The sequence below is a fragment of the Neoarius graeffei genome, chromosome 16, assembly GCF_027579695.1.
Source record: "Neoarius graeffei isolate fNeoGra1 chromosome 16, fNeoGra1.pri, whole genome shotgun sequence".
NCBI classification, from domain to species: domain Eukaryota; kingdom Metazoa; phylum Chordata; class Actinopteri; order Siluriformes; family Ariidae; genus Neoarius; species Neoarius graeffei.
In genome coordinates, this window is record NC_083584.1 from 3,261,186 (window position 1) to 3,288,206 (window position 27,021).

The 27,021-nt window shown below is 46.3% G+C and overlaps 1 protein-coding gene across 1 annotated transcript; it reads left to right on the plus strand.

Annotated features, from left to right (window-relative positions):
- Positions 1 to 2,075: 2,075 nt before the first annotated feature.
- On the plus strand, positions 2,076 to 26,793 carry gabpb2a (GA binding protein transcription factor subunit beta 2a). Its single transcript, XM_060942317.1, has 8 exons — positions 2,076 to 2,184; positions 4,058 to 4,165; positions 14,995 to 15,162; positions 15,336 to 15,530; positions 15,604 to 15,712; positions 15,799 to 15,954; positions 23,000 to 23,118; positions 26,335 to 26,793. Exons 2-8 carry the CDS (start codon positions 4,058 to 4,060, stop codon positions 26,584 to 26,586), a joined length of 1,107 nt encoding a protein of 368 aa, XP_060798300.1. The 5' UTR covers positions 2,076 to 2,184; the 3' UTR covers positions 26,587 to 26,793.
- Positions 26,794 to 27,021: the final 228 nt, after the last annotated feature.

Below are 27,021 nucleotides of genomic sequence, written 5' to 3' on the forward strand. Positions count from 1 at the left end.
TGGAGCAAATGGACTTGTACCTCGTCATGAAAGGCGATTTTACAGCATATTTATTATATCAAATAAAAATATTAAGATTTTATTATATGTTAAATGCAGGGGTGTAGTGGGCGTGGTACGCGGGGGTACGCCGTCCACCCACTTCTCCCGAGGTGAGATTAAAAAAAAAAAAAAAAACTGTCATTCAATGGCCTGAGTTTATCCGCTCTACAGTAAGTGACACGTGCCTTCGTGCTCATCATTAATGCCCCCCCCCCCCAATCGAACGTTACGTAAAACGTAGCGACGCAAAGTAGAATGCATTCTAAACTCAGCCGTTATACGGATTTTATTTTTTCTCTTTCGAGGCAGCACGATCTGTCGGTTTAATGCTTTATGATCTGTCGGTTTAATGCTTTATGATCTGTCGGTTTAATGCTTTATGATCTTTGAAGTTCTAATGCGATTTTTGCTCAGTATAGGCCTATGATTTTGAATAGCCTAATAATAACAGTAGGGTCTCTCTCTCTCTCTCTCTCTCTCTCTCTCTGTGTGTGTGTGTGTGATTTCCGGGCGTTGATGGTAGCAGCACCGAGAGGGCAACAGAACTGATATAATCGCCTGCCTGCTCATCCTTACGCGGATAATTTCACCACATACTGTATTATATATATGATTTGAAATTCATAATCTTTGTGGCCTTCCTGTTGAGTGTTTTGTTGTACAACCAAAAATGTGAAATGACAATAAATTTAAAGAAATACTCAAGTCTTTAAGAAGGAGTGCATGGTAGGGCTTAACCCAATGGCTGCATGTCATGTATTTTGTATCCGCAGGTGCCTCAATCGCGCCAGACTAAATGCTGGATTTATTCGATTGGTGCCTTTTATAATAAATTTCAGCCCGTTGCTGGTTTGTATGCGATGTGAGTGAGTGACGTGACTTTTTTTGAACTTCTGGACACATGCTGTAGCTGTTGCCACGGCAGTAAGTAGGCTAGTAAAAATATCGAATTCCGAATGCAGCTCGGCTCAAATGAACATGAATCGAACATGAACAAAGGTGTTTGTGTATCATAATTTCCAATATTTTGGCTTCACGCCTGATAGTCCATGTTAAACCTATGCAAGGTTTATGTTGAGTTCCAGCAGCAGAGTGGTGCTGTCTACGACGATGCATTCGGAAGGAGAAGGCGAATTTGTTCCTCTTTAGCCATTTCGGCATATTTATTGGAGACAAAATAAACCGCGGCTTTTCGCCATAACAGTTGGGCTGCACTGACAAACACGAATGAAAATTGCACACATAAAAATGTCTGAAAAAAAGTGTCTTCTTGTGCCCTCTTGTGTTGTTAAAAGAACGTAACATTTATACAAATCATTCAGACCAAACAAAGCCTACCGCTTCTGACATGATATCAAATCGATGACGTCACGAATCGCGTACTCCCACTTTAAAAATCTCCACTACACCACTGGTTAAATGGGATTCTTAGAAAAGTCTTTAAGATTTAAAAAATTGTGTATAAATAAGTTATTAGATCACTTTTTAAACAAGCATGGGTTTATTAAATTATTAAGGGTTTATAAATGTAAGTAATTAATGTAGGTTGTGTAAATGAGGTGTATAAATATGTAAATCGTGTGTAAAGGCGATGTTGGTAATAAACGCAGCTCTTTGACAGGACGCTATATTTACGGTTCAGTTTCCCTCCAGACCAGCAGGTGGCGATAAAACACAATTTCTACTTTAATACAAACACACTAATTTTTTTCCTTCGTGTTCATTTTAAAATATAGCTAGTCCAGATTAGTCTCAGGATTTTAATAAAAGATTTAATAAAACGGTAACAATAACACAAATGAATAAAACCGTGAACCAAAATCACTTTAAAATTTAACTTCCGCCTTTTGAAACGCGAAGGCTGAAGAAAAAGAGGAAGAAGAAGAAGTGTTTGTAGCCAATCAGCGCCATCGAGCGGCTGAGTTCTGAATGTTTCCCGCTCCCTCTATAAGCGCCCTATAGCGGTGTGTGTGTGTGTGTGTGTGTATATTAGTGCCTTCTGCGCCCTCCGTAGTGCACTCTGTATAACACATGTGGGGATTTGGGATACGGCGTGAGAAAGTGTTTGTGGGGGAAGCGATTAGCTAAAAAGTGGACAAAAGTTGAGTTAAAGTGAGAAAGTGTGCGTGTGACGGTGAGAAGGTGTGTAAGGTGTAATTGTATATAAAGCGGGGTTTAGTTTGGGCAGAATGCGGGTTAGTTTGGGCAGAATGCGGGTTATTTTGTCGGAGTGTGTCTGTGTGTGTGAGCAGTTTGTGGCTGATTAGCGCCGCTAGCTGAGACATGCTAACAGCGCCTCGGCCGCTTTCCGCTCGCGCTGCGTTTTAACTGCAGTTTAACTTTATAAACATTAAACTTTATAAACATTAAACTTTATAAACATTAAACTTCAGTAATGTGAATCATAGTGGGCGGGGTTTTAATGTGTTTATTAATATAATAACAGTAACTTATTCACGGCTTGGTGTTAAATGGTGTAAATAATGTAAGAGTTTAATTAAATTTATGAATTTAACTTCACAAATATCTAAAATTATAAATAAGTATATAAATATTTTTTGTTGTTTAATGAAGTTTAGCGATAAACCCGAGTGTAAGGGTGAAAACTCTTGTTTTTGATGTTAAAGTGTTTCTTAGTTTTGGATTTTAATTCTAATTTAAATATTTGGTTAAATATTAATGAGGTTTATTTCAAATTTAATTCTGCAGAGTTTTTACTTAAGTGAAAATTTCCGTCTAATCAGCTCTACTGCTCTTCCTGCTTATTATTATTATTATTATTATTATTATTATTATTACACGGTAATAAACACTACACACAGAGAGGAGTCGGTGTGAGTCAGTGATGTCAGTGGTTGTGAGTCAGTGGTTGTGAGTCAGTGATGTCAGTGGAGTCAGTGGTTGTGAGTCAGTGGTGTCAGTGGTTGTGAGTCAGTGGTGTCAGTGGTTGTGAGTCAGTGGTGTCAGTGGTTGTGAGTCAGTGGTTGTGAGTCAGTGATGTCAGTGGAGTCAGTGGTTGTGAGTCAGTGGAGTCAGTGGTTGTGAGTCAGTGGTGTCAGTGGTTGTGAGTCAGTGGTGTCAGTGGTTGTGAGTCAGTGGTGTCAGTGGTTGTGAGTCAGTGGTTGTGAGTCAGTGGTTGTGAGCTTCAGCTCTGACACTCGGTGTGTAAAGCAGCAGGACAGCGGTGTGAGATCATTTATATTTTTATATAAACTGTTTTTTAAAATGATGATAAATTAGTTCATTATTAATTACACCATAAACCCTTCTGTTAATAAATGTATTTTATGTCTTTTTGTGTTTAAAAATATTCCATTTATTTAAAATACATGAACACTGAAAAAGAGGGAGAATTAAATTTTTAAAAATATTTTAATTACAAAAGTTTAACAATTTTAATTTGAAACATATAATTAATAAATAAATGTAATAAGGTATTGTGTTTTTTATTTATGATATTAAAGCATAACTATTGCACTATAGTTCATTCATATTGCACATTGTGTACATGCTGTAAATATCTATCATATCATTATACCATTCCATCCATACCCTGTAACTCCTGCACAGTTATATTTATGTATAAATGTTATTTACTGCTCTGCACTTCCGGTTAGATGCAATCTGCATTTCGTTGCCTTGTACCTGTGATATGTGCGATGACTAAGTTTAATCTAATCTAATCTAAACCCGTCGGTCCTGAACACATTCCAGCTTCTCCTTCAGCACAAAACTTCACCCTGTGAACCAGCCGTTACCATAGAAACCACATCACTCACTAATATAAACCTGCACTATAGTCAGAGCTGCTGTTAGAGAGAATTAATCAACACCTTCTGACCAATCAGAGTCCAGAACTCAGCAGTGGTGTTTTAATATTGTAACACTAAAGAAAGATGACTTTCTCCTTTATTTACGGTACACAGTTATAGAAATATGGAATTAGTTATTAAAAGAAAAATAAAAGGTGTGTAAATGTTTAGTTTGTGTTTATAACTGTTTGTCTGTGGTGCAGATGTCCCTGGTGGATTTGGGGAAGCGGCTTTTAGAGGCTGCGCGGAACGGTGAAGATGAAGAAGTGAGGAAGCTGATGGCCAACGGTGCCCCCTTCACCACAGACTGGGTACAGAAACACACACAGCCTGAGCCCGGTCCCGTGCTCCAGTGTCAGTGTATCACACTCGGCTGTGTTGGAACTCTGTGAACACACTGTCGAGGGTTGAATACTCCGTGGCATTTCAGTTATTTCAATAAATATTCTTATTTATTGATTTTAGTTCAGCTTTTAACACTGTTAGGACCGATATTTTATTAAATTGATTGCTAAAACCTGATACCAATAGCCACCTTCTGTTATGGATCAAGGATTTTTTAACTGACCGTCCTCAACGAGTGTTTGTACAGTGTAACACATCTGATGAGGCTATTTTGAATACAGGGGTGCCTCAGGGCTGCGTCATGTCTCCTGTTTTGTTTTCCATGTACATAAATGAAATGCAGATTTGTAACAGTAATTTCAGCCTGTTTAAATATGCTGATGGCATGGCGATGATTGGTCTAATGGTCAGAGGAAATGGAGAGCTCGAGAGGGCCTACTTTGAGCATATTGACCGCCTTGTGGCATGGTGTGGGGAGAGTGCTCTGCTCCTAAACTCTGACGAGACCAAAGAACTTGTTGTCGGCGCTAGGGGAGGGCAACCTTCATGTCAGCCAGTCACTACTGGGGGCCAACATGTTGAGATTGTGAGCAGTTTTAAATACTTAGGAACTATCCTGGATAGTAACTTTTTAGTTTTAAAGAACATACAGATTACATGTTCAGAGATGCCTACTAGTACGGATTGGCTGTATTTTGTACGGAAAAGTTACGTAAATACGATGTTACGGCAAACAGTGTTATTCTGTACGGAATTATTATAAAGTCTTAAAAAATTCCAGTGAGTTGTTTTTAAATGTCCAAGCGACTTTTTCAATCCAGGTGCAATTCACGGCTATTTATTTTTACGACAGCTGCACTTGCTGTGTGTGACATGCGCAGATTCCCCACATTTGTTCGCGCTATTTTCGATACGGTAGAATGGCCGTGCATTACACCCAGTCAAAAGGGCAATGGATGCGCGCACTGCAAACTGTGTAGAACTGACATTAACATCACTCATGGTGGTCGCGATGACTGCAGGCGGCATGTCAACTACAAAAAAAACACATGGAGTATGCTGAAATGGCGAGTCAGGCGGAAAGTAAATCTGGGGGTATCCAGCAGTTTTTTATGAAATCTGTGGATGAAAAGACACGGAACGTGACGCGTGCTGAAGCGGTGATGGTTGACCTGTGCTTGGAGTTGAACTTGACGATTAGTGCCATGAAATGTGAGTTAAACTTATTCAGTTTCTTTTTACATGTCTGATTTTTATTCACTGAAATATCAAACACTGGCTGGACTTCTTTAATTCAAAGTCTTTTCAGTGTTGCAAGTGCAAATGTACATGTAGTCTGATCAAAAACAGAATTTTATGATTAGTGCTGTTGGGATTGTGGCAAAAAATTGACCATTCCACTGTTTTAAATGCAATTATAAATGCCATTTTATTCAATGTCTCTTCTGAAGCATTATGCTGAAGTATTTATATATTGGGACATTAAGAGAACAATGTCGGACTCTCTTTGGCATGAAATAAGAATTTTTTATTTTATTTTATTAGAATCCGTTAACAGGTAGAACATTTTGCCAGGCAATATAATATAATACTTTTGAGGAGTTACATTCAATACCAATGATTGGTCGTCAACTGTAATGTCTGCAAACAGGGAACACTATTGTATTTATAAAAATGTGATGTATTGTATGCTCTAGAAATTTGTTGAGTGGAAATTCAGTTGACATGGCTGCTCGTGTTTTGTTTATTCAATTCACACAAAACAGTTCTTTTTAATAATTTAAATGTTAAACATTTTGGTATATATACCTCTTTATAATGGAAATGTGCATAAATTCATGTTACTGAAAGTCATTCCAAAATACTGAAAAATGTTTTCAAGAATACTGAAATTCAAAATTTGGGGTAGGCATCTCTGCATGTTTAAAAAGGCAAACCAAAGATTGTTTCTTATAAGGAAACTCAATAGTTTTAACGTAAGCAAAAGAATTCTGAGGATGGTCTATATTAGCTTGTTGGAGTGTGTTATCACGTACAGTATCACATGCTGGTATGGGAATCTTGGGGCTAGGAGCAAAACCAGGCTCACAAAAATAATTAACACAGCCAGTAAGACCATACGGGACCCCCAGAAGCAGCTTGTGGAATTGTACATAACTCAGACAAACAGGAAAGCTTTGCAAATAGTTCAAGGCTCCTCACATCCACTTCACCATGAGTTTGAAAACTCCCCTCAGGAAGACGATGCAGGGTACCCTCAACAACAAGAAACATTTATAAGAAATCTTTTAGACCATCTTCCATTATTTTACTAAATAAATAACTAGGTGCTTAACTTCCCCTTGTACACCGACACTGCTGGGCCTTGTGTATTTATGATAGTGTTTCTATTTATAATGTTATTTATATTGGGCCACTTGATCTTGGGGTCTGTAAGCCCATGGGCTGAGAAGCTCTGCTGTGTCTGTTGTACTGCTGTGAAGTCTTGTGTATATGGATTATATGATTTTATGTTTTGTGGGGCCAAAGATGAATTTCCATAATGTGGACAATAAAGACTTCTATTCTGTTCTATTCTATTAAATCCAATTGTGCGCATGTTCTCTGAGGAACGACACACACTCGGGCAGCTTTCCAGATTTCACACAGCTGTAATTAACAGAGGAACCGTTCTGTAGTCAGTGTGTCATCGACTCGGTCACCGTCACGTCGTTGCTTTGTGAGCTGTGTGTGTGTTTAGGAGTGAGATCAGATACAAATACATCACATTCCTACAACACACACACACACGAGGAGGAGACTGTCCTGAGTTCTCCCTAGTCTGAGATGGGGGATGAGTTTTAGTTGAGTGCAGCAGTAACTTGGATCATAATTCAATTACAAACAGGAAAAAATGTGTGTGTGTGTGTGGCATGCTGTACAGTCGCTCCCAAAATGAAGTGCGTTTGTTTTCTTTCTAATTGTTTTGCACTTTTTTTTTCTCAAAACATCAGACGCTTTTTGCTCCGGCTTCATTTTAAGGTCACTGAGGTGCTGATGTCAGTCACTCTGTGGGCGGAGCTGTGGACCAAGCGTTGCAATCAGTTTACAACTTGGAATTGGGTGTTAAAACGTTCATTCATTTATTCCCCTCCCTCCTTTTTTCTTTTGTAAATGTTCTCCCTGTAATATGGCTTTGTATTAATTAATCTAAATATCAGGATAAAATGAACATCATTGTGCTTCATAAAAGTGTCTCGATGTGATGTATTCACGCTCCCACGCTCGGCTCACTGTGCTGACACTCTGTGCTTGATATGATTATGGATGTGATTGTGTTGTGTGGATGTGTTGTGTGGATGTGGTTGTGTGGATGTGGTTGTGTTGTGTGGTTGTGTTGTGTGGTTGTGTTGTGTGGTTGTGTTGTGTGGATGTGGTTGTGTGGATGTGGTTGTGTTGTGTGGATGTGGTTGTGTTGTGTGGATGTGGTTGTGTTGTGTGGTTGTGTTGTGTGGATGTGGTTGTGTTGTGTGGATGTGGTTGTGTTGTGTGGATGTGGTTGTGTGGATGTGGTTGTGTGGATGTGGTTGTGTGGGTGTGGTTGTGTGGATGTGGTTGTGTGGATGTGGTTGTGTTGTGTGGATGTGGTTGTGTGGTTGTGTTGTGTGGATGTGGTTGTGTTGTGTGGATGTGGTTGTGTGGGTGTGGTTGTGTTGTGTGGATGTGGTTGTGTTTTGTGGTTGTGTTGTGTGGATGTGGTTGTGTTGTGTGGATGTGGATGTGATTGTGTTGTGTGGTTGTGTTGTGTGGATGTGGTTGTGTTGTGTGGATGTGGATGTGGTTGTGTGGATGTGGTTGTGTGGGTGTGGTTGTGTGGGTGTGGTTGTGTTGTGTGGATGTGGTTGTGTGGATGTGGTTGTGTTTGTGTGGTTGTGTTGTGTGGATGTGGTTGTGTGGATGTGGTTGTGTTTGTGTGGATGTGTTGTGTGGATGTGTTGTGTGGATGTGGTTGTGTGGATGTGGTTGTGTTGTGTGGTTGTGTGGGTGTGGTTGTGTGGGTGTGGTTGTGTGGGTGTGGTGATGTGGTTGTGTTGTGTGGATGTGGATGTGGTTGTGTTGTGTGGTTGTGTTGTGTGGATGTGGTTGTGTTGTGTGGATGTGGATGTGGTTGTGTGGGTGTGGTTGTGTTGTGTGGATGTGGTTGTGTTTTGTGGTTGTGTTGTGTGGATGTGGTTGTGTTGTGTGGATGTGGATGTGATTGTGTTGTGTGGTTGTGTTGTGTGGATGTGGTTGTGTTGTGTGGATGTGGATGTGGTTGTGTGGATGTGGTTGTGTGGTTGTGTTGTGTGGATGTGGTTGTGTGGGTGTGGTTGTGTGGATGTGGTTGTGTGGATGTGGTTGTGTGGATGTGGTTGTGTTGTGTGGATGTGGATGTGGTTGTGTTGTGTGGTTGTGTTGTGTGGATGTGGTTGTGTTGTGTGGATGTGGTTGTGTGGGTGTGGTTGTGTTGTGTGGATGTGGTTGTGTTTTGTGGTTGTGTGGATGTGGTTGTGTTGTGTGGATGTGGATGTGATTGTGTTGTGTGGTTGTGTTGTGTGGATGTGGTTGTGTTGTGTGGATGTGGATGTGGTTGTGTGGATGTGGTTGTGTGGGTGTGGTTGTGTGGGTGTAGTTGTGTTGTGTGGATGTGGTTGTGTGGATGTGGTTGTGTTTGTGTGGATGTGTTGTGTGGATGTGTTGTGTGGATGTGGTTGTGTGGATGTGGTTGTGTTGTGTGGTTGTGTTGTGTGGTTGTGTGGATGTGGTTGTGTGGATGTGGTTGTGTGGATGTGGTTGTGTTGTGTGGATGTGGTTGTGGTTGTGTGGATGTGTTGTGTGGATGTGGTTGTGGTTGTGTGGATGTGGTTGTGTTTTGTGGTTGTGGATGTGTTGTGTGGATGTGTTGTGTGGATGTGGTTGTGTGGATGTGTTGTGTTGTGTGGATGTGGTTGTGTTGTGTGGATGTGGTTGTGTTGTGTGGATGTGGTTGTGTTGTGTGGATGTGGATGTGTGGATGTGTTGTGTGGATGTGTTGTGTGGATGTGTTGTGTGGATGTGGTTGTGTTGTGTGGTTGTGTTGTGTGGATGTGGTATGTGGTTGTGTGGATGTGGTTGTGTTGTGTGGATGTGGTTGTGTTGTGTGGATGTGGTTGTGTTGTGTGGATGTGGTTGTGTTGTGTGGATGTGGTTGTGTTGTGTGGTTGTGTTGTGTGGATGTGGTTGTGTTATGTGGTTGTGTTGTGTGGATGTGGTTGTGTGGATGTGGTTGTGTTGTGTGGTGTGGTTGTGTTGTGTGGATGTGGTTGTGTTTTGTGGTTGTGTGGATGTGGTTGTGTTGTGTGGATGTGGTTGTGTGGATGTGTTGTGTGGATGTGTTGTGTGGATGTGTTGTGTGGATGTGGTTGTGTTGTGTGGTTGTGTTGTGTGGATGTGGTATGTGTGGATGTGGTATGTGGTTGTGTGGATGTGGTTGTGTTGTGTGGATGTGGTTGTGTTTTGTGGTTGTGTGGATGTGGTTGTGTTGTGTGGATGTGGTTGTGTGGATGTGGTTGTGTTGTGTGGATGTGGTTGTGTTGTGTGGATGTGGTTGTGTGGATGTGGTTGTGTGTTGTGATTGTGTTGTGTTGTGTGGATGTGGTTGTGTGGATGTGGTTGTGTTGTGTGGATGTGGTTGTGTGGATGTGGTTGTGTTGTGTGGATGTGGTTGTGTGGATGTGGTTGTGTTGTGTGGATGTGGTTGTGTGTTGTGATTGTGTTGTGTGGTTGTGTTGTGTGGATGTGGTTGTGTTGTGTGGATGTGGTTGTGTTGTGTGGATGTGGTTGTGTTGTGTGGATGTGGTTGTGTTGTGTGGATGTGGTTGTGTTGTGGTGTGGATGTGGTTGTGTTGTGGTGTGGATGTGTGGTGTGGTTGTGTTGTGGTGTGGATGTGGATGTGTTGTGTGGATGTGTTGTGTGGATGTGGTTGTGTTGTGTGGTTGTGTTGTGTGGATGTGGTTGTGTGGATGTGGATGTGTTGTGTGGATGTGGTTGTGTTGTGTGGATGTGGTTGTGTGGATGTGGTTGTGTTGTGTGGATGTGGTTGTGTTTTGTGGTTGTGTGGATGTGGTTGTGTGGATGTGTTGTGTGGATGTGGTTGTGTTGTGTGGATGTGGTTGTGTGGATGTGGTTGTGTGGATGTGGTTGTGTTGTGTGGATGTGGTTGTGTTGTGTGGATGTGGTTGTGTTTTGTGGTTGTGTGGATGTGGTTGTGTTGTGTGGTTGTGTTGTGTGGTTGTGTTGTGTGGATGTGGTTGTGTTTTGTGGTTGTGTTGTGTGGATGTGGATGTGGTTGTGTGGATGTGGTTGTGTGGATGTGGTTGTGTTGTGTGGATGTGGTTGTGTTTTGTGGATGTGGTTGTGTGTTGTGGTTGTGTGGATGTGGTTGTGTTGTGTGGATGTGGTTGTGTTGTGGTGTGGATGTGGTTGTGTGGATGTGGTTGTGTGGATGTGGTTGTGGTGTGGATGTGGGTGTGGATGTGGTTGTGGTGTGGATGTGGTTGTGTTGTGGTGTGGATGTGTGGTGTGGTTGTGTTGTGTGGATGTGGTTGTGTTGTGTGGATGTGGTTGTGTTGTGTGGATGTGGTTGTGTGGATGTGGTTGTGTGGATGTGGTTGTGTGGATGTGGTTGTGTGGATGTGGTTGTGTTGTGTGGATGTGGTTGTGTTGTGGTGTGGATGTGTGGTGTGGTTGTGTTGTGTGGTTGTGTTGTGTTGTGTGGTTTTGTTGTGTGGATGTGTTGTGTGGTGTGGTTGTGTGGTGTGGATGTGGTTGTGGTTGTGTTGTGTGGTTGTGTTGTGTGGTTGTGTTGTGTGGATGTGTTGTGTGGATGTGGTTGTGTTGTGGTGTGGATGTGTTGTGTGGATGTGTTGTGTGGTTGTGTTGTGTGGTTGTGTTGTGTGGTTGTGTGGTGTGGATGTGTTGTGTGGTGTGGTGGTGTGGATGTGGTTGTGTTGTGTGGTTGTGTTGTGTGGTTGTGTTGTGTGGTTGTGTTGTGTGGTGTGGTTGTGTGGTGTGGATGTGGTTGTGTTGTGTGGTTGTGTTGTGTGGATGTGTTGTGTGGTTGTGTTGTGTGGATGTGGTTGTGTTGTGTGGATGTGGTTGTGTGATATGGTTGTGTTGTGTGGATGTGGTTGTGGATGTGGTTGTGTTGTGTGGATGTGGTTGTGGATGTGGTTGTGTTGTGTGGATGTGGTTGTGTTGTGTGGATGTGGTTGTGTTGTGTGGATGTGGATATGTGGTTGTGTGGATGTGGTTGTGTGGATGTGTGGTGTGGATGTGTTGTGTGGATGTGGTTGTGTTGTGTGGATGTGGTTGTGTTGTGTGGATGTGGTTGTGTTGTGGTGTGGATGTGTTGTGTGGATGTGGTTGTGTGATGTGGTTGTGTTGTGTGGATGTGGTTGTGGATGTGGTTGTGTTGTGTGGATGTGGTTGTGGATGTGGTTGTGTTGTGTGGATGTGGTTGTGTTGTGTGGATGTGGTTGTGTTGTGTGGATGTGGTTGTGTGGATGTGGTTGTGTTGTGTGGATGTGGTTGTGTTGTGTGGATGTGGTTGTGTTGTGGTGTGGATGTGTGGTGTGGATGTGTTGTGTGGATGTGTTGTGTGGATGTGGTTGTGTGGATGTGGTTGTGTTGTGTGGATGTGGTTGTGTTGTGTTGTGTGGATGTGGTTGTGTTGTGGTGTGGTTGTGTTGTGTGGATGTGGTTGTGTTGTGTTGTGTGGATGTGGTTGTGGTGTGGTTGTGTTGTGTGGATGTGTTGTGTGGATGTGTTGTGTGGTGTGGTTGTGTGGTGTGGATGTGGTTGTGTTGTGTGGATGTGGTTGTGTGGATGTGGTTGTGTTGTGTGGATGTGGTTGTGTTGTGTGGATGTGGTTGTGTTGTGGTGTGGATGTGTGGTGTGGATGTGTTGTGTGGATGTGTTGTGTGGATGTGGTTGTGTGGATGTGGTTGTGTTGTGTGGATGTGGTTGTGTTGTGTTGTGTGGATGTGGTTGTGTTGTGGTGTGGTTGTGTTGTGTGGATGTGGTTGTGTTGTGTTGTGTGGATGTGGTTGTGGTGTGGTTGTGTTGTGTGGATGTGTTGTGTGGATGTGTTGTGTGGTGTGGTTGTGTGGTGTGGATGTGGTTGTGTTGTGTGGTTGTGTTGTGTGGTTGTGTTGTGTGGTTGTGTTGATGTGGTTGTGTTGATGTGGTTGTGTTGATGTGGTTGTGTTGTGTTGTGTGGATGTGGTTGTGTTGTGGTGTGGTTGTGTTGTGTGGATGTGGTTGTGTTGTGTTGTGTGGATGTGGTTGTGGTGTGGTTGTGTTGTGTGGATGTGTTGTGTGGATGTGTTGTGTGGTGTGGTTGTGTGGTGTGGATGTGGTTGTGTTGTGTGGTTGTGTTGTGTGGTTGTGTTGTGTGGTTGTGTTGATGTGGTTGTGTTGATGTGGTTGTGTTGATGTGGTTGTGTTGTGTGGTTGTGTTGATGTGGTTGTGTTGTGTGGTTGTGTGGATGTGGTTGTGTGATGTGGTTGTGGATGTGGTTGTGGATGTGGTTGTGGATGTGGTTGTGTTGTGTGGATGTGGTTGTGTTGTGTGGATGTGGTTGTGTTGTGTGGTTATGTTGTGTGGATGTGGATGTGGTTGTGTGGATGTGGTTGTGTGGATGTGTTGTGTGGATGTGGTTGTGTTGTGTGGATGTGGTTGTGTGGATGTGGTGTGTTGTGTGGATGTGGTGTGGTGTGTTGTGTGGATGTGGTGTGGTGTGTTGTGTGGATGTGGTGTGTTGTGGTGTGTTGTGTGGATGTGGTGTGTTGTGTGGATGTGGTGTGTTGTGGTGTGTTGTGTGGATGTGGTGTGTTGTGGTGTGTGGATGTGGTGTGTTGTGGTGTTGTGTGGTTGTGTGGATGTGGTTGTGTTGTGTGGTTGTGTTGTGTGGTTGTGTTGTGTGGATGTGTTGTGTGGATGTGGTTGTGTGGATGTGGTTGTGTTGTGTGGATGTGGTTGTGTTGTGTGGATGTGGTTGTGTTGTGTGGATGTGGTTGTGTTGTGTGGATGTGGTTGTGTGGTTGTGTTGTGTGGTGTGGTTGTGTTGTGTGGATGTGGTGTGTGGTTGTGTTGTGTGGTGTGGTTGTGTTGTGTGGATGTGGTGTGTTGTGTGGTTGTGTTGTGTGGTGTGGTTGTGTTGTGTGGATGTGTTGTGTGGTTGTGTTGTGGTGTGTGGTTGTGTTGTGTGGATGTGGTGTGTTGTGTGGATGTGGTGTGTTGTGTGGTTGTGGTGTGGTTGTGTTGTGTGGATGTGGTTGTGTGATGTGGTTGTGTTGTGTGGATGTGGTTGTGGATGTGGATGTGGTTGTGGATGTGGTTGTGTTGTGTGGATGTGGTTGTGTTGTGTGGATGTGGTTGTGTTGTGTGGATGTGGTTGTGTTGTGTGGATGTGGTTGTGTGGGTGTGGATGTGTGGTGTGGATGTGGTTGTGTTGTGTGGATGTGTTGTGTGGATGTGATTGTGGTGTGTGGATGTGGTTGTGTTGTGTGGATGTGATTGTGGTGTGTTGTGTGGATGTGATTGTGTGGTTGTGTTGTGTGGATGTCATTGTGGTGTGTGGATGTGGTTGTGTTGTGTGGATGTGATTGTGGTGTGCTGCGTGGATGTGATTGTGGTGTGTGGATGTGATTGTGGTGTGTGGTTGTGTTGTGTGGATGTCATTGTGTTGTGTGGTTGTGTTGTGTGGTTGTGTTGTGTGGTTGTGTTGTGTGGTTGTGTTGTGTGGTTGTGTTGTGTGGATGTGGTTGTGTTGTGTGGTTGTGTTGTGTGGTTGTGTTGTGTGGATGTGGTTGTGTTGTGTGGATGTGATTGTGTTGTGTGGTTGTGTGGATGTGGTTGTGTTGTGTGGATGTGGTTGTGTGGTTGTGTTGTGTGGTTGTGTTGTGTGGATGTGTTGTGTGGATGTGATTGTGGTGTGTTGTGTGGATGTGATTGTGGTGTGGTGTGTGGATGTGATTGTGGTTGTGTTGTGTGGTTGTGTTGTGTGGATGTGGTTGTGTTGTGTGGATGTGGTTGTGTGGATGTGGTTGTGTTGTGTGGATGTGGTTGTGTTGTGTGGATGTGGTTGTGTGGGTGTGGATGTGTGGTGTGGATGTGGTTGTGTTGTGTGGATGTGATTGTGGTGTGTGGATGTGGTTGTGTTGTGTGGATGTGATTGTGGTGTGTTGTGTGGATGTGATTGTGTGGTTGTGTTGTGTGGATGTCATTGTGGTGTGTGGATGTGGTTGTGTTGTGTGGATGTGATTGTGGTGTGCTGCGTGGATGTGATTGTGGTGTGTGGATGTGATTGTGGTGTGTGGTTGTGTTGTGTGGATGTCATTGTGTTGTGTGGTTGTGTTGTGTGGATGTGGTTGTGTGGATGTGGTTGTGTGGATGTGGTTGTGTTGTGTGGATGTGGTTGTGTTGTGTGGTTGTGTTGTGTGGATGTGGTTGTGTTGTGTGGATGTGGTTGTGTTGTGTGGATGTGATTGTGTTGTGTGGTTGTGTGGATGTGGTTGTGTTGTGTGGATGTGGTTGTGTGGTTGTGTTGTGTGGTTGTGTTGTGTGGATGTGTTGTGTGGATGTGATTGTGGTGTGTTGTGTGGATGTGATTGTGGTGTGGTGTGTGGATGTGATTGTGATTGTGTTGTGTGGATGTGGTTGTGTTGTGTTGTGTGGATGTGATTGTGTTGTGCTGCATGTGTATGTTGATGATGTGTTTTTGACCCGTGCAGTTGGGCGCGTCTCCGCTGCACTTGGCGGCGCAGTACGGTCATCGCTCCACAGCCGAGGTGCTGCTCAGGGCCGGCATCTGTAAGGACGCACGCACTAAAGTGGACAGGACGCCACTGCACATGGCCGCCACGGAGGGGCACGAGCTCATCGTCGACTTGCTGATCAGGGTGAGACTCATCCTCATCCTCAGCCTTCGACTCGCGTTTCATTAGTGTGGATAAATCCTGCACAGTGCTGTTCACAACAGCAGAGGGCGCTCCTCATGGACCTTTTAACTCCTCCATTAACACGTTTTTTTTTTTTTTTCTTTTCTTTCTCTCTCGTGTGTGTGTTCGTTCAGAACGGAGCAGACGTAAACGCTAAAGACATGCTGAAGATGACGGCGCTGCACTGGGCGACTCAACACGGACACCACAGCGTTGCTCAGCTGCTCCTCAAACACGGAGCTGACGTTCACGCGCTCAGCAAGTTCGACAAGTCGCCCTTTGACATCGCCCTCGACATCCAGCACGCAGAACTCGCCAACCTCCTGCAGGTGTGATGTCATATCCTGTCTCATTCTCTCACAGGATCACATCTATCCCTCTTATTTGTGTGTGTGTGTGTAGGAGGGCATGCAGAAGCAGGTGAACAGGAACACAGACTCGTCCGTTGCTCCACAGTTCATTATTCAGGGAGGGGTCATTAACATCGCCGAGCTCGTTAAACCCAACACAGGTCCGAGAGAACTCCATTAACTCGACACTAATGAAACGCTGGAGTTTATTACGGTGTGTGATTATTTATTTGTAATTGATCTGCAGGTAACAGCGAGGACGCTGTCGCCGTCAGCGCTCTGGACCAACAGGCAGTGAATGATGCCGGACAGAGGGTGGTTACCATAGTAACAGATCAGCAGGGTCACCTACAGACGAGACTCACACAGCCGCTGTACGTCACGATGCAGAACGGACGGCAAGGTAACGGAATGACGACGAGTCAGTGCTTATTATTATTATTATTATTATTATTATTATTCACATGAGGGAACATGTCGCTCCGAGGGTTTACACCGAGTCACTAAGTGTTAGCACCAGAAAAAATGCAACCCTCATTAATATTCATTATATACTTGTTTATATTAATCATACACACATTAATATTCATAATCAATGTTTATACTCATGTATTATTGGATTCCTTAAAGGAGATCCACAGAACCTTTTATTTTTAAATAAATTTGAGTGGATAGTATCTCCATCCTTGACTCTTGTGTGCTGTATAAATGAGAATAAAAAAAAATATATGGTTTTGAGAGTTAAAATCGACTGCAAAGTTGTGATTGGAGCTGCGCTGCTGAGCCAGCCAGCCCTGAGTGCGTGACGAACCGGCTTTAAGGCCGAGGCCTTTTACAGCTATAGACCAAAGTCTCATAAATAAAAATTATGGTGAAAGTAAGAAATAGCGTTACCGACTCGCTCACCTAAGACTGATTTGACTTCACTGATTGTGGGTTGACTCTCATTAAAACAGGATGGGTGTTAATGATTGGAGCTGCCCCGCTGAGCCAGCCAGCCCTGAATGTGTGACGTCACAGCGGGAACCGGTTTTAAGGCCGAGGCCTTTGATAGCTATAGACCAAAGTCAGACTCGGCAGGCGAGAGTGGTGGCAATGGTCTCTTTGTTCAGATTTATTGGAGAGTCTTCGGATTCCTCAGATAGTAATACATCTGTGATAGTCCTGAAATCAGAGTGTGTGTGTACATGCTACTGCTATACACGTAGAACCGTATTAGTTCGAACCATCGGAAAGTGAATCCGACAGTAACATGTCAGCCACGGAGGCCCCCACCTTACAAAATAAAGCCAGAGAACAAAGTTGTCTAGAGAATTGGATAGAATTGAACTGACAGTCTCATGTGACTCTCATTAAAACAGGATGGGTGCTATAACTTATGCAATGTACATGCATGCATTTTCACTGATAAAACGTAAAAGGCTCATTAAATAATCAGATGAACTGAGACAATCACATTCTGAAGCAAATTAAATAATCTTATACCGCTAACTTAAACACACAATACAGGTTACATGGATTAATCTAAATGCAGGCAAACAACGCGTTTTTGTTTTGTATCCAAATGAGAGTCGGAGCTTACCCGTCTGTGTTCTCACTTCTTGAAGGCCGAGCTTGTGGCCGAATGTTTTGAAACAATCTGACTTTCAGTTGTTTGTTCAGTTCTCTGTTTATTCGCTTCTTCCACGTAAGGGCGAGATGGCAGCAATATTCAGTTTAGAAATAAGACGGCTGTTCCACTCATTCTCTGTTTTCTCCTTACTGTGTATTCCACAATTACTGCTCGGCTCAGGCAATTACTAAAACCCGGGACATCACCGGTTTTAGCAACAACCGCAGAGAGGTCACTGCCTGAGCGATAATATGTCCCGTCCCGGGTTTTAGCAACAACCCTCGGCTCACACTCCGGGAGGACTGGTGCAACTGAACTCGCTTTCCTTTTCCTGTATGTAGCGCTTTTAATGTGTGGGTGGAGCACAGAGGACGGCAGGACACGCTTTGAGGCAGAGAAGGCTGTTTATTTCCACAACTTTTCAGTATACTGTGGCGTAAGCCCATACACACACACACACACTCTCTGCATCTAGTCCCGGATTGCGCTCCCTCTGCTCTCTCTCTGCCTCCTTAAATAGGGAGCGGTTACTGGGAGAACACATACAAAACACAGGTTAACTACCGTCAGGTGTAGCGATTCTGCCACTCACCTTCCCTGGCTCCGCCCTCCGGTCACAGACCGGCGCTTGACCACGCCCCCGCTACCACATACCCCCACCGCCCGACTCAGGCCGGGCGCCGGTCCGGCCTGCAGCTGACTCCCCCCCCTTGACGGGAGAGGAAGTCCGCCACGACCATCTGCGCCCCCGGCCTGTGGACCACCTTGAAGTTGAAGGGTTGGAGTGCCAGATACCAATGGGTGATCTGCGCGTTGGCATCCTTCATGCGGTGGAGCCACTGGAGGGGCGCGTGGTCCGAACAGAGGGTGAAAGGGCGCCCCAGCAGGTAGTAACGGAGGGCGAGGACCGCCCACTTGATCGCCAGGCACTCTTTCTCAATCGTGCTGTAGCGCCCCTCACGCACTGACAGTTTCCGGCTGATGTAAAGGACCGGGCGATCCTCCCCCTCCACCTGCTGGGACAAAACTGCCCCCAGCCCTCTGTCCGACGCATCCGTCTGTAACATAAAAGGGAGAGAGAAGTCAGGGGAGTGTAAAAGTGGCCCCCCCCACAGTACAGCCTTTACCTCAGAGAAAGCCCGCTGGCAGTGCTCCGTCCACTGGACCGGATCTGGCGCCCCCTTTTTAGTGAGGTCAGTCAGTGGGCTGGTGACGTCCGAATAATTAGGTATAAACCTACGATAGTAGCCAGCCAGCCCCAGGAACTGTCTCACCCCCTTTTTGGTCTTGGGCCTCGGGCAGGCCGCAATCGCTGCTGTCTTATTAATTTGGGGACGCACCTGCCCGTTGCCCAAGTGGAAGCCCAGATACCGTACTTCCACCCGCCCAATCGCACACTTCTTTGGGTTGGCAGTGAGTCCCGCCCGCCTCAGCGACCTAAGGACGGCCCTCAGGTGTTGCAGGTGCCGCTGCCAGTCATTACTATAAATGATAATGTTGTCTAAATAAGCGGCCGCATAGGTGGCGTGGGGCCGGAGGACCCTGTCCATCAGCCGCTGAAACATAGCGGGCGCCCCAGACAGCCCAAACGGAAGTGTGACGAACTGGTGTAAGCCGAACGGTGTGGAAAAGGCCATTTTCTCCCGGGATAATGGAGTCAAGGGGATCTGCCAATATCCCTTCGTCAAATCCAGTGCCTAGTCGATCGAGCAGCTCATCAATACGAGGCATTGGGTACGCGTCGAATTTAGACACCGCGTTGACTTTTCTATAGTCCACACAGAACCGGACCGAGCTGTCGGCCTTGGGAACCAAGACCACCGGGCTGCTCCAGTCACTGTGGGACTCCTCGACGATGCCCATTTCGAGCATGGCCTGAAGTTCTTCCCGAACCACCTTTTTCTTGTGTTCGGGTAGCCTGTAAGGGCGGCTACGCACTACCACCCCCAGGGGCGTCTCTATGTGGTGTTCTATGAGGTTAATGTGACCGGGCAGGGGCGAGAACACATCCGAAAACTCGGCCTGCAACTGGGCGACCTCCGTGAGTTGGGTCGGGGAGAGGTGGTCTCCACAGGGGACCGGAGAGGTACGTGCTGCCAATGTCCCTTTTTGAACCTCCGGCCCCAGCTCCGCCTTCTCCGGAACTACCGACACCAACGCCACGGGGACCTCCTCGTTCCAGAGTTTCAGCAGATTGAGGTGGTAGATCTGTAGTGCCCCCTCCCTGTCCGTTCGCCTAACCTCATAGTCGACGTCCCCGACTCGCCGTGTGACCTCAAAGGGTCCTTGCCACTTGGCGATTAATTTGGAGCTCGACGTGGGCAACAGGATGAGTACCTTATCTCCCGGAGTGAACTCTCTAAGGCGCGTGCCCTTGTTGTACAGGCGGGCCTGCCGCAAATTCTCCTGAGTTAGGTGGGTGAGTGTGTGGAGTTTTGCGCACAGGTCCATAACGTACTGAATTTCATTTTTGCTCTGTGAAGGTCCCTCCTCCCAATTTTCCCGCAGTACATCTAAGATGCCGCGCGGCTTACGCCCGTATAATAATTCAAATGGGGAGAACCCCGTGGAGGCTTGGGGGACCTCTCGCACTGCAAATAACAAGGGTTCGAGCCACTTATCCCAGTTACGTGCGTCCTCACTTACGAATTTGTTGATAATATTTTTGAGGGTGCGATTGAACCGTTCAACTAAACCGTCCGTCTGTGGGTGATAAACGCTGGTGCGGATCGGCTTAATACCCAGTAGCCCATACAGTTCACTCCGTGTTCGTGACATAAACGAGGTGCCTTGGTCAGTCAGAATCTCTTTCGGGATTCCAACCCGGGAGATGACGTGGAAGAGGGCCTCTGCAATACTGCGTGCTGAGATATTGCAAAGAGGCACCGCTTCCGGGTATCGCGTTGCATAGTCTACCAGAACCAATATAAAGCGGTACCCTCGTGTTGACCGATCTAATGGCCCGACAAGATCCATCCCAATTCTTTCGAACGGGGTCTCGATTAATGGTAGGGGGCGCAAGGGCCGCTGGGTTTACTAACTGGCATTCGTGGCACGCCGTACACCACTTACGGACGTCGCCGCGAATCCCCGGCCAATAGAATCGGGCCATTATCCGGGCTAGTGTCTTATCCTGCCCGAGGTGTCCAGCCATGGGATTAAAGTGAGCCGCCTGGAATACCAATTCCCGGCGGCTCTTTGGAATTAATAACTAGGTGACTCGCTCTTTCGTCTGAGTGTCCTGCGTCACTCGGTATAATCTATCCTTCAAAATGGAAAAATAGGGGAAGGACGGGGTGGCGTTCGGCTGGAGCGTTTGACCATCGATTACTCTCACTTGGTCAAACGCGTGTCGCAGAGTCTCGTCTCGCGATTGGTCCAGTGGGAAATCCGCGAGGGATTCCCCAATAGAAAGAGGAGGAGCCAGCGGCTCCTCACTCTGTCGCGGAGATGACGTAGATGGCTCTGCGACCGCAGCTCCAGCCAAAGCGACACTGGGACCCTCCCCTGTCAACCGGCAGGACCCACTCTTTACTAGGCGTGCCATTAAACCCTGAAATCCCGGCCAATCAGTCCCCAAAATTAAAGAGTGGGTAAGGCGAGGATTAACCGCTGCCTTCACTATGGATTTTTCCCCTCTGAAATACATGTGGACCGACACCAACGGGTATCTGTGAACATCCCCGTGCACACACAACACCTTCACCCCCTGTGCTCCCCCCAATGCCTCATCTTGCACCAGGCTTTGGCAGATCGAGGTCTGATTGCAACCCAAATCCACCAACGCCTGATATGTAGCCCCTTGTACACTTACCGGTATGCGATACGCTCCGGCCCGATCGAGGGCAGCTTCTGGCGCGTCGGGGATCCACACCACCGCCCCCACCTCCATAGCTGCGCACTGTTGCTGCAGGTGGCCCGGTTCCCCGCAGTGCCAGCAAACCGGCCCGGGCCTTCCCTCTGCAGCTGTGTTCTGGGGCTCACTCACCTGAGGGGGGGAGAGACAGACACAGAAGGGAGAAACGGGAGGGCACCACGGGATGCGGCGGGCCGGCTGGGATGGAGCCGGCCCCCGCCTCCGTAGTGGGGGAATGGGGCGAGGACGGGACACGGGGGGGGGGGGGGGGGGGGGAGAGAGAAGAGGGGAGAAGAGGCAGCGTTGTTGGCCGTCCTGCCGCCAAATGATCCTCCGCCAGTCCTACGGCCTGATCCAGCGACGCCGGGCGGTGGCACTGGACCCACTCCGCGGTTCCGGCTGGTAAGCGGGCAATGAATTGCTCCAGCACCACCTGATCGATGATTCCCTCGGCGTCGCGATCGTCTGCCCTCAGCCACCGCCAGCAGGTGTCCCGGAGTTGCTGGCCGAACGCGAATGGCCGGCCGACTTCCTCCATCCGCAGCGCGCGGAAACGCTGGCGCTGTTGTTCGGGCGTGCGCCCCACGCGCTGGAGGACGGCCCGGCAAAGGTCGGCGTAGGCCAGCCGGCGGTCGGCGGGGAGCTGTAGTGCGGCCAGCTGCGCCTCTCCCGTGAGGAGGGGGAGGAGGCGCGCCACACGCTGCTCCATCGGCCACCCCGAGGCTTCGGCGACTTGCTCAAACAAGGTGATAAATGCCTCGGGGTCGTCCTGCGGGCCCATCTTGGTCATGGTGAGGGCAGACGGGCCTGCGGCCGGGGCGCTGGTGGATCCTGCTGACACGAGGAGATGCCGGAACGCCTCTCGATCTTCCTGCTGGGCCAGCACCAGGGCTTCAAAGCGTCGCTCCTGCTCCTTTCGGAGCGTGACGAGTGCCTGGTGCTGGCTCTGCTGAGCCGTGGTGAGGGCTGGACCAAGTCCGCGAACGGGGAGGATTCCATGGGGCTGCAAAGTTGGTGCTCCACCTTTCCCGGGTTTCAGCACCACTGTAGCGCTTTTAATGTGTGGGTGGAGCACAGAGGACGGCAGGACACGCTTTGAGGCAGAGAAGGCTATTTATTTCCACAACTTTTCAGTATACTGTGGTGTAAGCCCACACACACACACTCTCTGCATCTAGTCCCGGGTTGCGCTCCCTCTGCTCTCTCTCTATCTCCTTAAATAGGGAGCGGTTACTGGGAAAACACACACAAAACACAGGTTAACTACCGTCAGGTGTAACGATTCTGCCACTCACCTTCCCTGGCTCCGCGCTCCTGTCACAGACCGGCGCTTGACCACGCCCCCGCTGCCACACTGTAGTTTTCTTTTCCTTTAATTGTTGGTACTGCACCCTCTTTCAATCCGGGCTTATAGCCAACGCTCCTCAACAGATCAGAGGTCTCGTATGAGTCTTCAGTAAAATGAGCAGAGGAGAGGCCACTTCGTAGGCGCCCAATGTGCCCGTGAACTTCTCACAAAACGCATCTAAATCTTTGCAGTTTGAACATTCTCGGGCCGCGAATGCAACGTAAATCCACCTTTTGTCGTGTTGCTGCACTGGCCAGCAACACATCTACGTGGCATGGCGATAAATTAGCTCAACATAGAGGATCGGAGTTGCAGTCAGCTGTGTGTTTTAGTATAGCGGAAATGGCGATGAGACCGATAGACTTCCTGCTGTGACGTCACAGATGTCAAGGTCATTCACTCAGACCGCTACCTATATAAATCGCTTTAATCATAAACATTACTATATTAGATTTATTGTTAACGCTTAAAACTATTCCTGTGCCATTCTTGAGGTCTCAAGGCATTTATAAACAAAAAGTGAGGCCATGGCTCTGCGTATATGCTTTAAAGGTGTCATTACCTTCTACAGTGTATAAACTCTGTGTCTGGCGGTTCTCCATGCTCTGTGTGTGTGTGTGTGTGTGTTTCAGTGTTGGCCGTCCCCTCTGGTCAGTTCACACAGGAGTCGGCGGATGAAGAAGCTGAACCTCCTGTACGACGAAGGAAAATCGAAGTCATCTCTACAAACCACATCGACAGCAGAGACACGGTGAGACACTCCGTCTCTCTCTCACACGCACACACACCTCTGAATATACACACATCTCATTAAACCTGATGATAAATATCTTGTTTATTTACCTACCTTTACAAATGCCACAGTATGGTATCGTGAATTTCTGTGTTGTGTTTACTGAATGTTGTAAGATGCAGGACTGATAATGGGCGTGTCAATTTAATTTACTCATGAATAATATTGCTGGGTTTCATGTGATGTCACATCCGCCTCATTAGTTATTCAGAACTTTAGCTGGTGGTCGACCAAAGCTCAGTTGACAAAACGTTTGTATGGAGAAGGTTCATTGCTCGCATGAAAACGCCTTACGCTTGCGTTGTTTTAGGTTGTTCGAATCGATCAAACCGTGAAACTGATAAAAGTTTCTTCAGGGTTCCCCGTGAACTAATAATAAAGGGTGACCAAACACAGGATTTCACACAAAGATGTGGAGAAAGGTGGCTTTTGAGCCTCTGTTGCCCCTTTTCCACCAAAGCAGTTCCAGGGCTGGTTCGGGGCCAGTGCTTAGTTTGGAACCGGGTTTTCTGTTTCCACTGATAAAGAACTGGCTCTGGGGCCAGAAAAACCGGTTCCAGGCTAGCACCAACTCTCTGCTGGGCCAGAGGAAAGAACCGCTTACATCAGCGGGGGGGCGGAGTTGTTAAGACCAACAACAATAACAAGACCGCGAAAGGTCGCCATTTTTAAGCGACGAGAAGCCGCAGCTGTACAAACGCGAAGTCAACCATTATTATTATTATTATTATTATTATTGCTATGTGTCGTTATTTTATGGTACTTTTTTTAGTCCCGAAGCGCTAAAGTCCCCAGCTGTTTCTTTGTTTCCTCCTCACAAAGTCCATATGCATGAAGGTCGCAACAAAATTCCTCCCCAGCCGTACAGTTCCAATGCGCCGTGATCACTTCTCCGTCTCGTTTAACTCAGATCCAGGTCTTTAAAGGGGTTTCTGATGATCTTTATGAATGAGTTAGCTGAGAGATAAGAGCCAACACAAGTGAGAATCAAGCCAACTGGTGTTTGTTTACACTTCAACTTGCAGCGCTTCGTTGTAAAGACGGGAACGAAAAGCTTAAAAAAAAAGAAAAATTTAAAAAACCCTATACTTCCACGGGCAAAAACAATCCAGGATTCATTGGGCAGCGACTTGATCCCGAGGTCCTTTACCCAGCCACATACAAAACAGTTGTAAGCCTCCAAACTCTTCCACGCTTTCATCTGTTTTGCGGTGTAGAAGGACGTCTGCAACACCAGATAGTTGGAGATGTCGGGGAACTCGACTGAAGGGTAGTTTTCCAGATCGTATGACGAATCCTTCTTTCCCAGACTGTAGGGGTCGATTCCATTGCACATAGCAATCTTCTGAATATATCTAAAGCGAGCAGCGGCTTCTAGATTACGAGCGTACTCTGATAAGTTGTCGCTAGTTGTTTGCACTACAGGAACCGTTTAGATCAGTGGTTCTCAAACTGGGGGGGGGGGGTGCCCCACACTCGGCAAACTGGGGGGCGTGTGGTCACAGACCACTCAGTGGCAAATCCAAGGGGTTGGTTTACAGTTGCACCAACAAATAACGACTGTCTGTCTTCAGTCCAGCCAATGAAAACGGAGAGTTATTATTTGAAATCTCAGCAAGGAACTTTTTACAGATGCACCTCAAGTGCATAAGAGATCACAGACATCAGAAACACCCCACTGTGCAATCGAGTCGAGCTCGTACCATTGCAGCTTTCATATCGCCTTCTATTAACTTTTTTCAATGACCTTTTACCAGCAGCCTTTTCAAAGGCTATATCCTTCATATACATCTCGCCATCCAGCACTGCTACTGCAGTAATAATTTAAACAGCCTTTTTAAAGACTCTTTCAGCCCTCTTTTCTCACTTTAAAACTCCATTTAAATCCCATCTTACCATCTCTTTCCTACTTGTCAACTTACTCTTTCTCCTTTTCTTTAATCTTTCTCTTACTTTTCTCTCTCTTTCCTCCACCTTTTTTTCTTTGATTAAAAATTGTAAGGTCCAACACCGTATCACAGTTAATTATATTTTAACTTAATTACATTAAGCACGGTTTGTAGATTGCTCATTTTAGCGGCACTAAGTCCGGTGCGTGGTGAGAAGGTGCGAGCATTCTTAGCTGAGCAAGTCCCTTTGCTATGTTCACACTTACAGCATAACCATCTTTTATTGGGTTAATAAACAATATGGACAAATCTCTAATTCGTGAAAAAAGAGCTGGTCCCACTGATGCACCAGTCCCCAAAAAAACAAAACTCCGCAAATATGACGAATGTTATTTACAATACAGTTTTTCTGTTACTGGCACACTGGAACCACGTCCGCAATGTGTCGTTTGTGCAGAGGCGCTCGCCAATGACAGCATGAATCCATGCAAATTAAAGAGGCATTTGGACACCAAGCACCCTGCCTTAAAAATTCTTCTACCTTTCACTTCAACATGCTTGTGTGATGCAGGCTTTTCAAAACTGACCGCACTCAAAACTAAGTACCGCAATCGCGCACAGATTGAGGAAGACCTGAGGCTGTTTAACTAAAATTGAGCCGAGAATTCGAGAACTCTGCCAAACAAAGCAGGCACATGTGTCACACTGAGCCATTCGTTAACACGACCTCCGGTAGAGTTTGTTTGTTTGTTCATGTGTGTGTTTGTTAGCAGCTTTGCAGTAAAAAATGTACAGATGGATTTTCATGAAAATTTTACTAGATACGCGTCTTGGCCCAACGAAGAACTTAAATTTTAGAGGTGATCCGGAACCGTGTCTGGATCCAGAAATTTTTAAAAGGATAAAGGGCAAAATTGAACATTTTCAGTCTCGGACTGTGTTGTCTAACATTGTAATAATACACAACAATAAAAAAACAGCCCAATAATAGCTTATCTGTCTCTTTTTCGGGGGGGAGATCACAAATGTTTTTGAGAACCCCTGGTTTAGACCACCAGCTATTTCACTTCCTGTAAAACCGCTAAGAAGAGTACCGTGACTGAAACCCAGCAATACTGTAATGTGGGTGTGTTTAAACTGCCACTAGAGGGCGCCTCACCGGAGAGTTCAATTCCACATTTCATCGTTTCCACATCGTCTCTTTTATAATTTCTGACATGAAGTCAGCGCTGAGTGATGAGTGGACAGTGTGTAAATGTGTTTCTAATGTGGGTGTGGCTTACAGGAGCAGCTCCAGCGGCGTCTGGCCGAAGCCAACATGGCGGCCCAGTTGTACCGACAGCAGCTGCTGGAGAAGGAGCAGGAGGCGGAGGTGTACCGCATGCAGCTGGAGGCCATGACGGAGCGTGTGATCACGCAGGAGGACGAGTGTGTGGAGGTGAAGCAGGAGGAGCCTGAGGAGGAGGTAGTGCTGCTGGCTGACGGAGATGTGATGCTCAACACAGAGGAGATTGACTCCACCGCCGACATCTCGTAACGCCTCACCTCGCCTCACGGACTCGCATGTTTACGTCCCTGTGTGTGTGTGTGTGTGTGTGTGTGGAGGGGGGTTTCTTTCTTTTTCAGCTCTGGATCAAGAACACCTACAGCTCTATGTTTATGAGAGAGAGACAGAAACTCTACAACTTTCCCTTGTGTTTTTTAATAACTCGTTTCCTGCTTTAGTAAAATGATCCATATTTTCTGTCTGGCTCAGAAAATGTTTTTTTTTTTATAAAGACTAAATATAAATTTGACTCATAATACACCAATTGTGAGCAAGTTCTAAACCCTCGTCTTCAGTGAAGTGTTTGTTTCAGTGAGCGTGCTGAGTGCTGACCCCGAGATTAAACTGATCTTTGCGATGTCAAACTTTTCTATATCAGTCATGAAATAAGTGCACTCCATAGAAACTGTAGACTTTTTCCAACAT

What these genes read in the sequence shown, in the direction of transcription:
- gabpb2a (XM_060942317.1), top strand. Translation starts at nt 4,058, where the DNA reads ATGTCCCTGGTGGATTTGGGGAAGCGGCTTTTAGAGGCTGCGCGGAAC. An exon ending in TCGTCGACTTGCTGATCAGG is followed by an intron (nt 15,163 to 15,335) that starts GTGAGACTCATC and finishes GTGTTCGTTCAG; the next exon opens with AACGGAGCAGACGTAAACGC. An exon ending in ACATCGACAGCAGAGACACG is followed by an intron (nt 23,119 to 26,334) that starts GTGAGACACTCC and finishes TGTGGCTTACAG; the next exon opens with GAGCAGCTCCAGCGGCGTCT.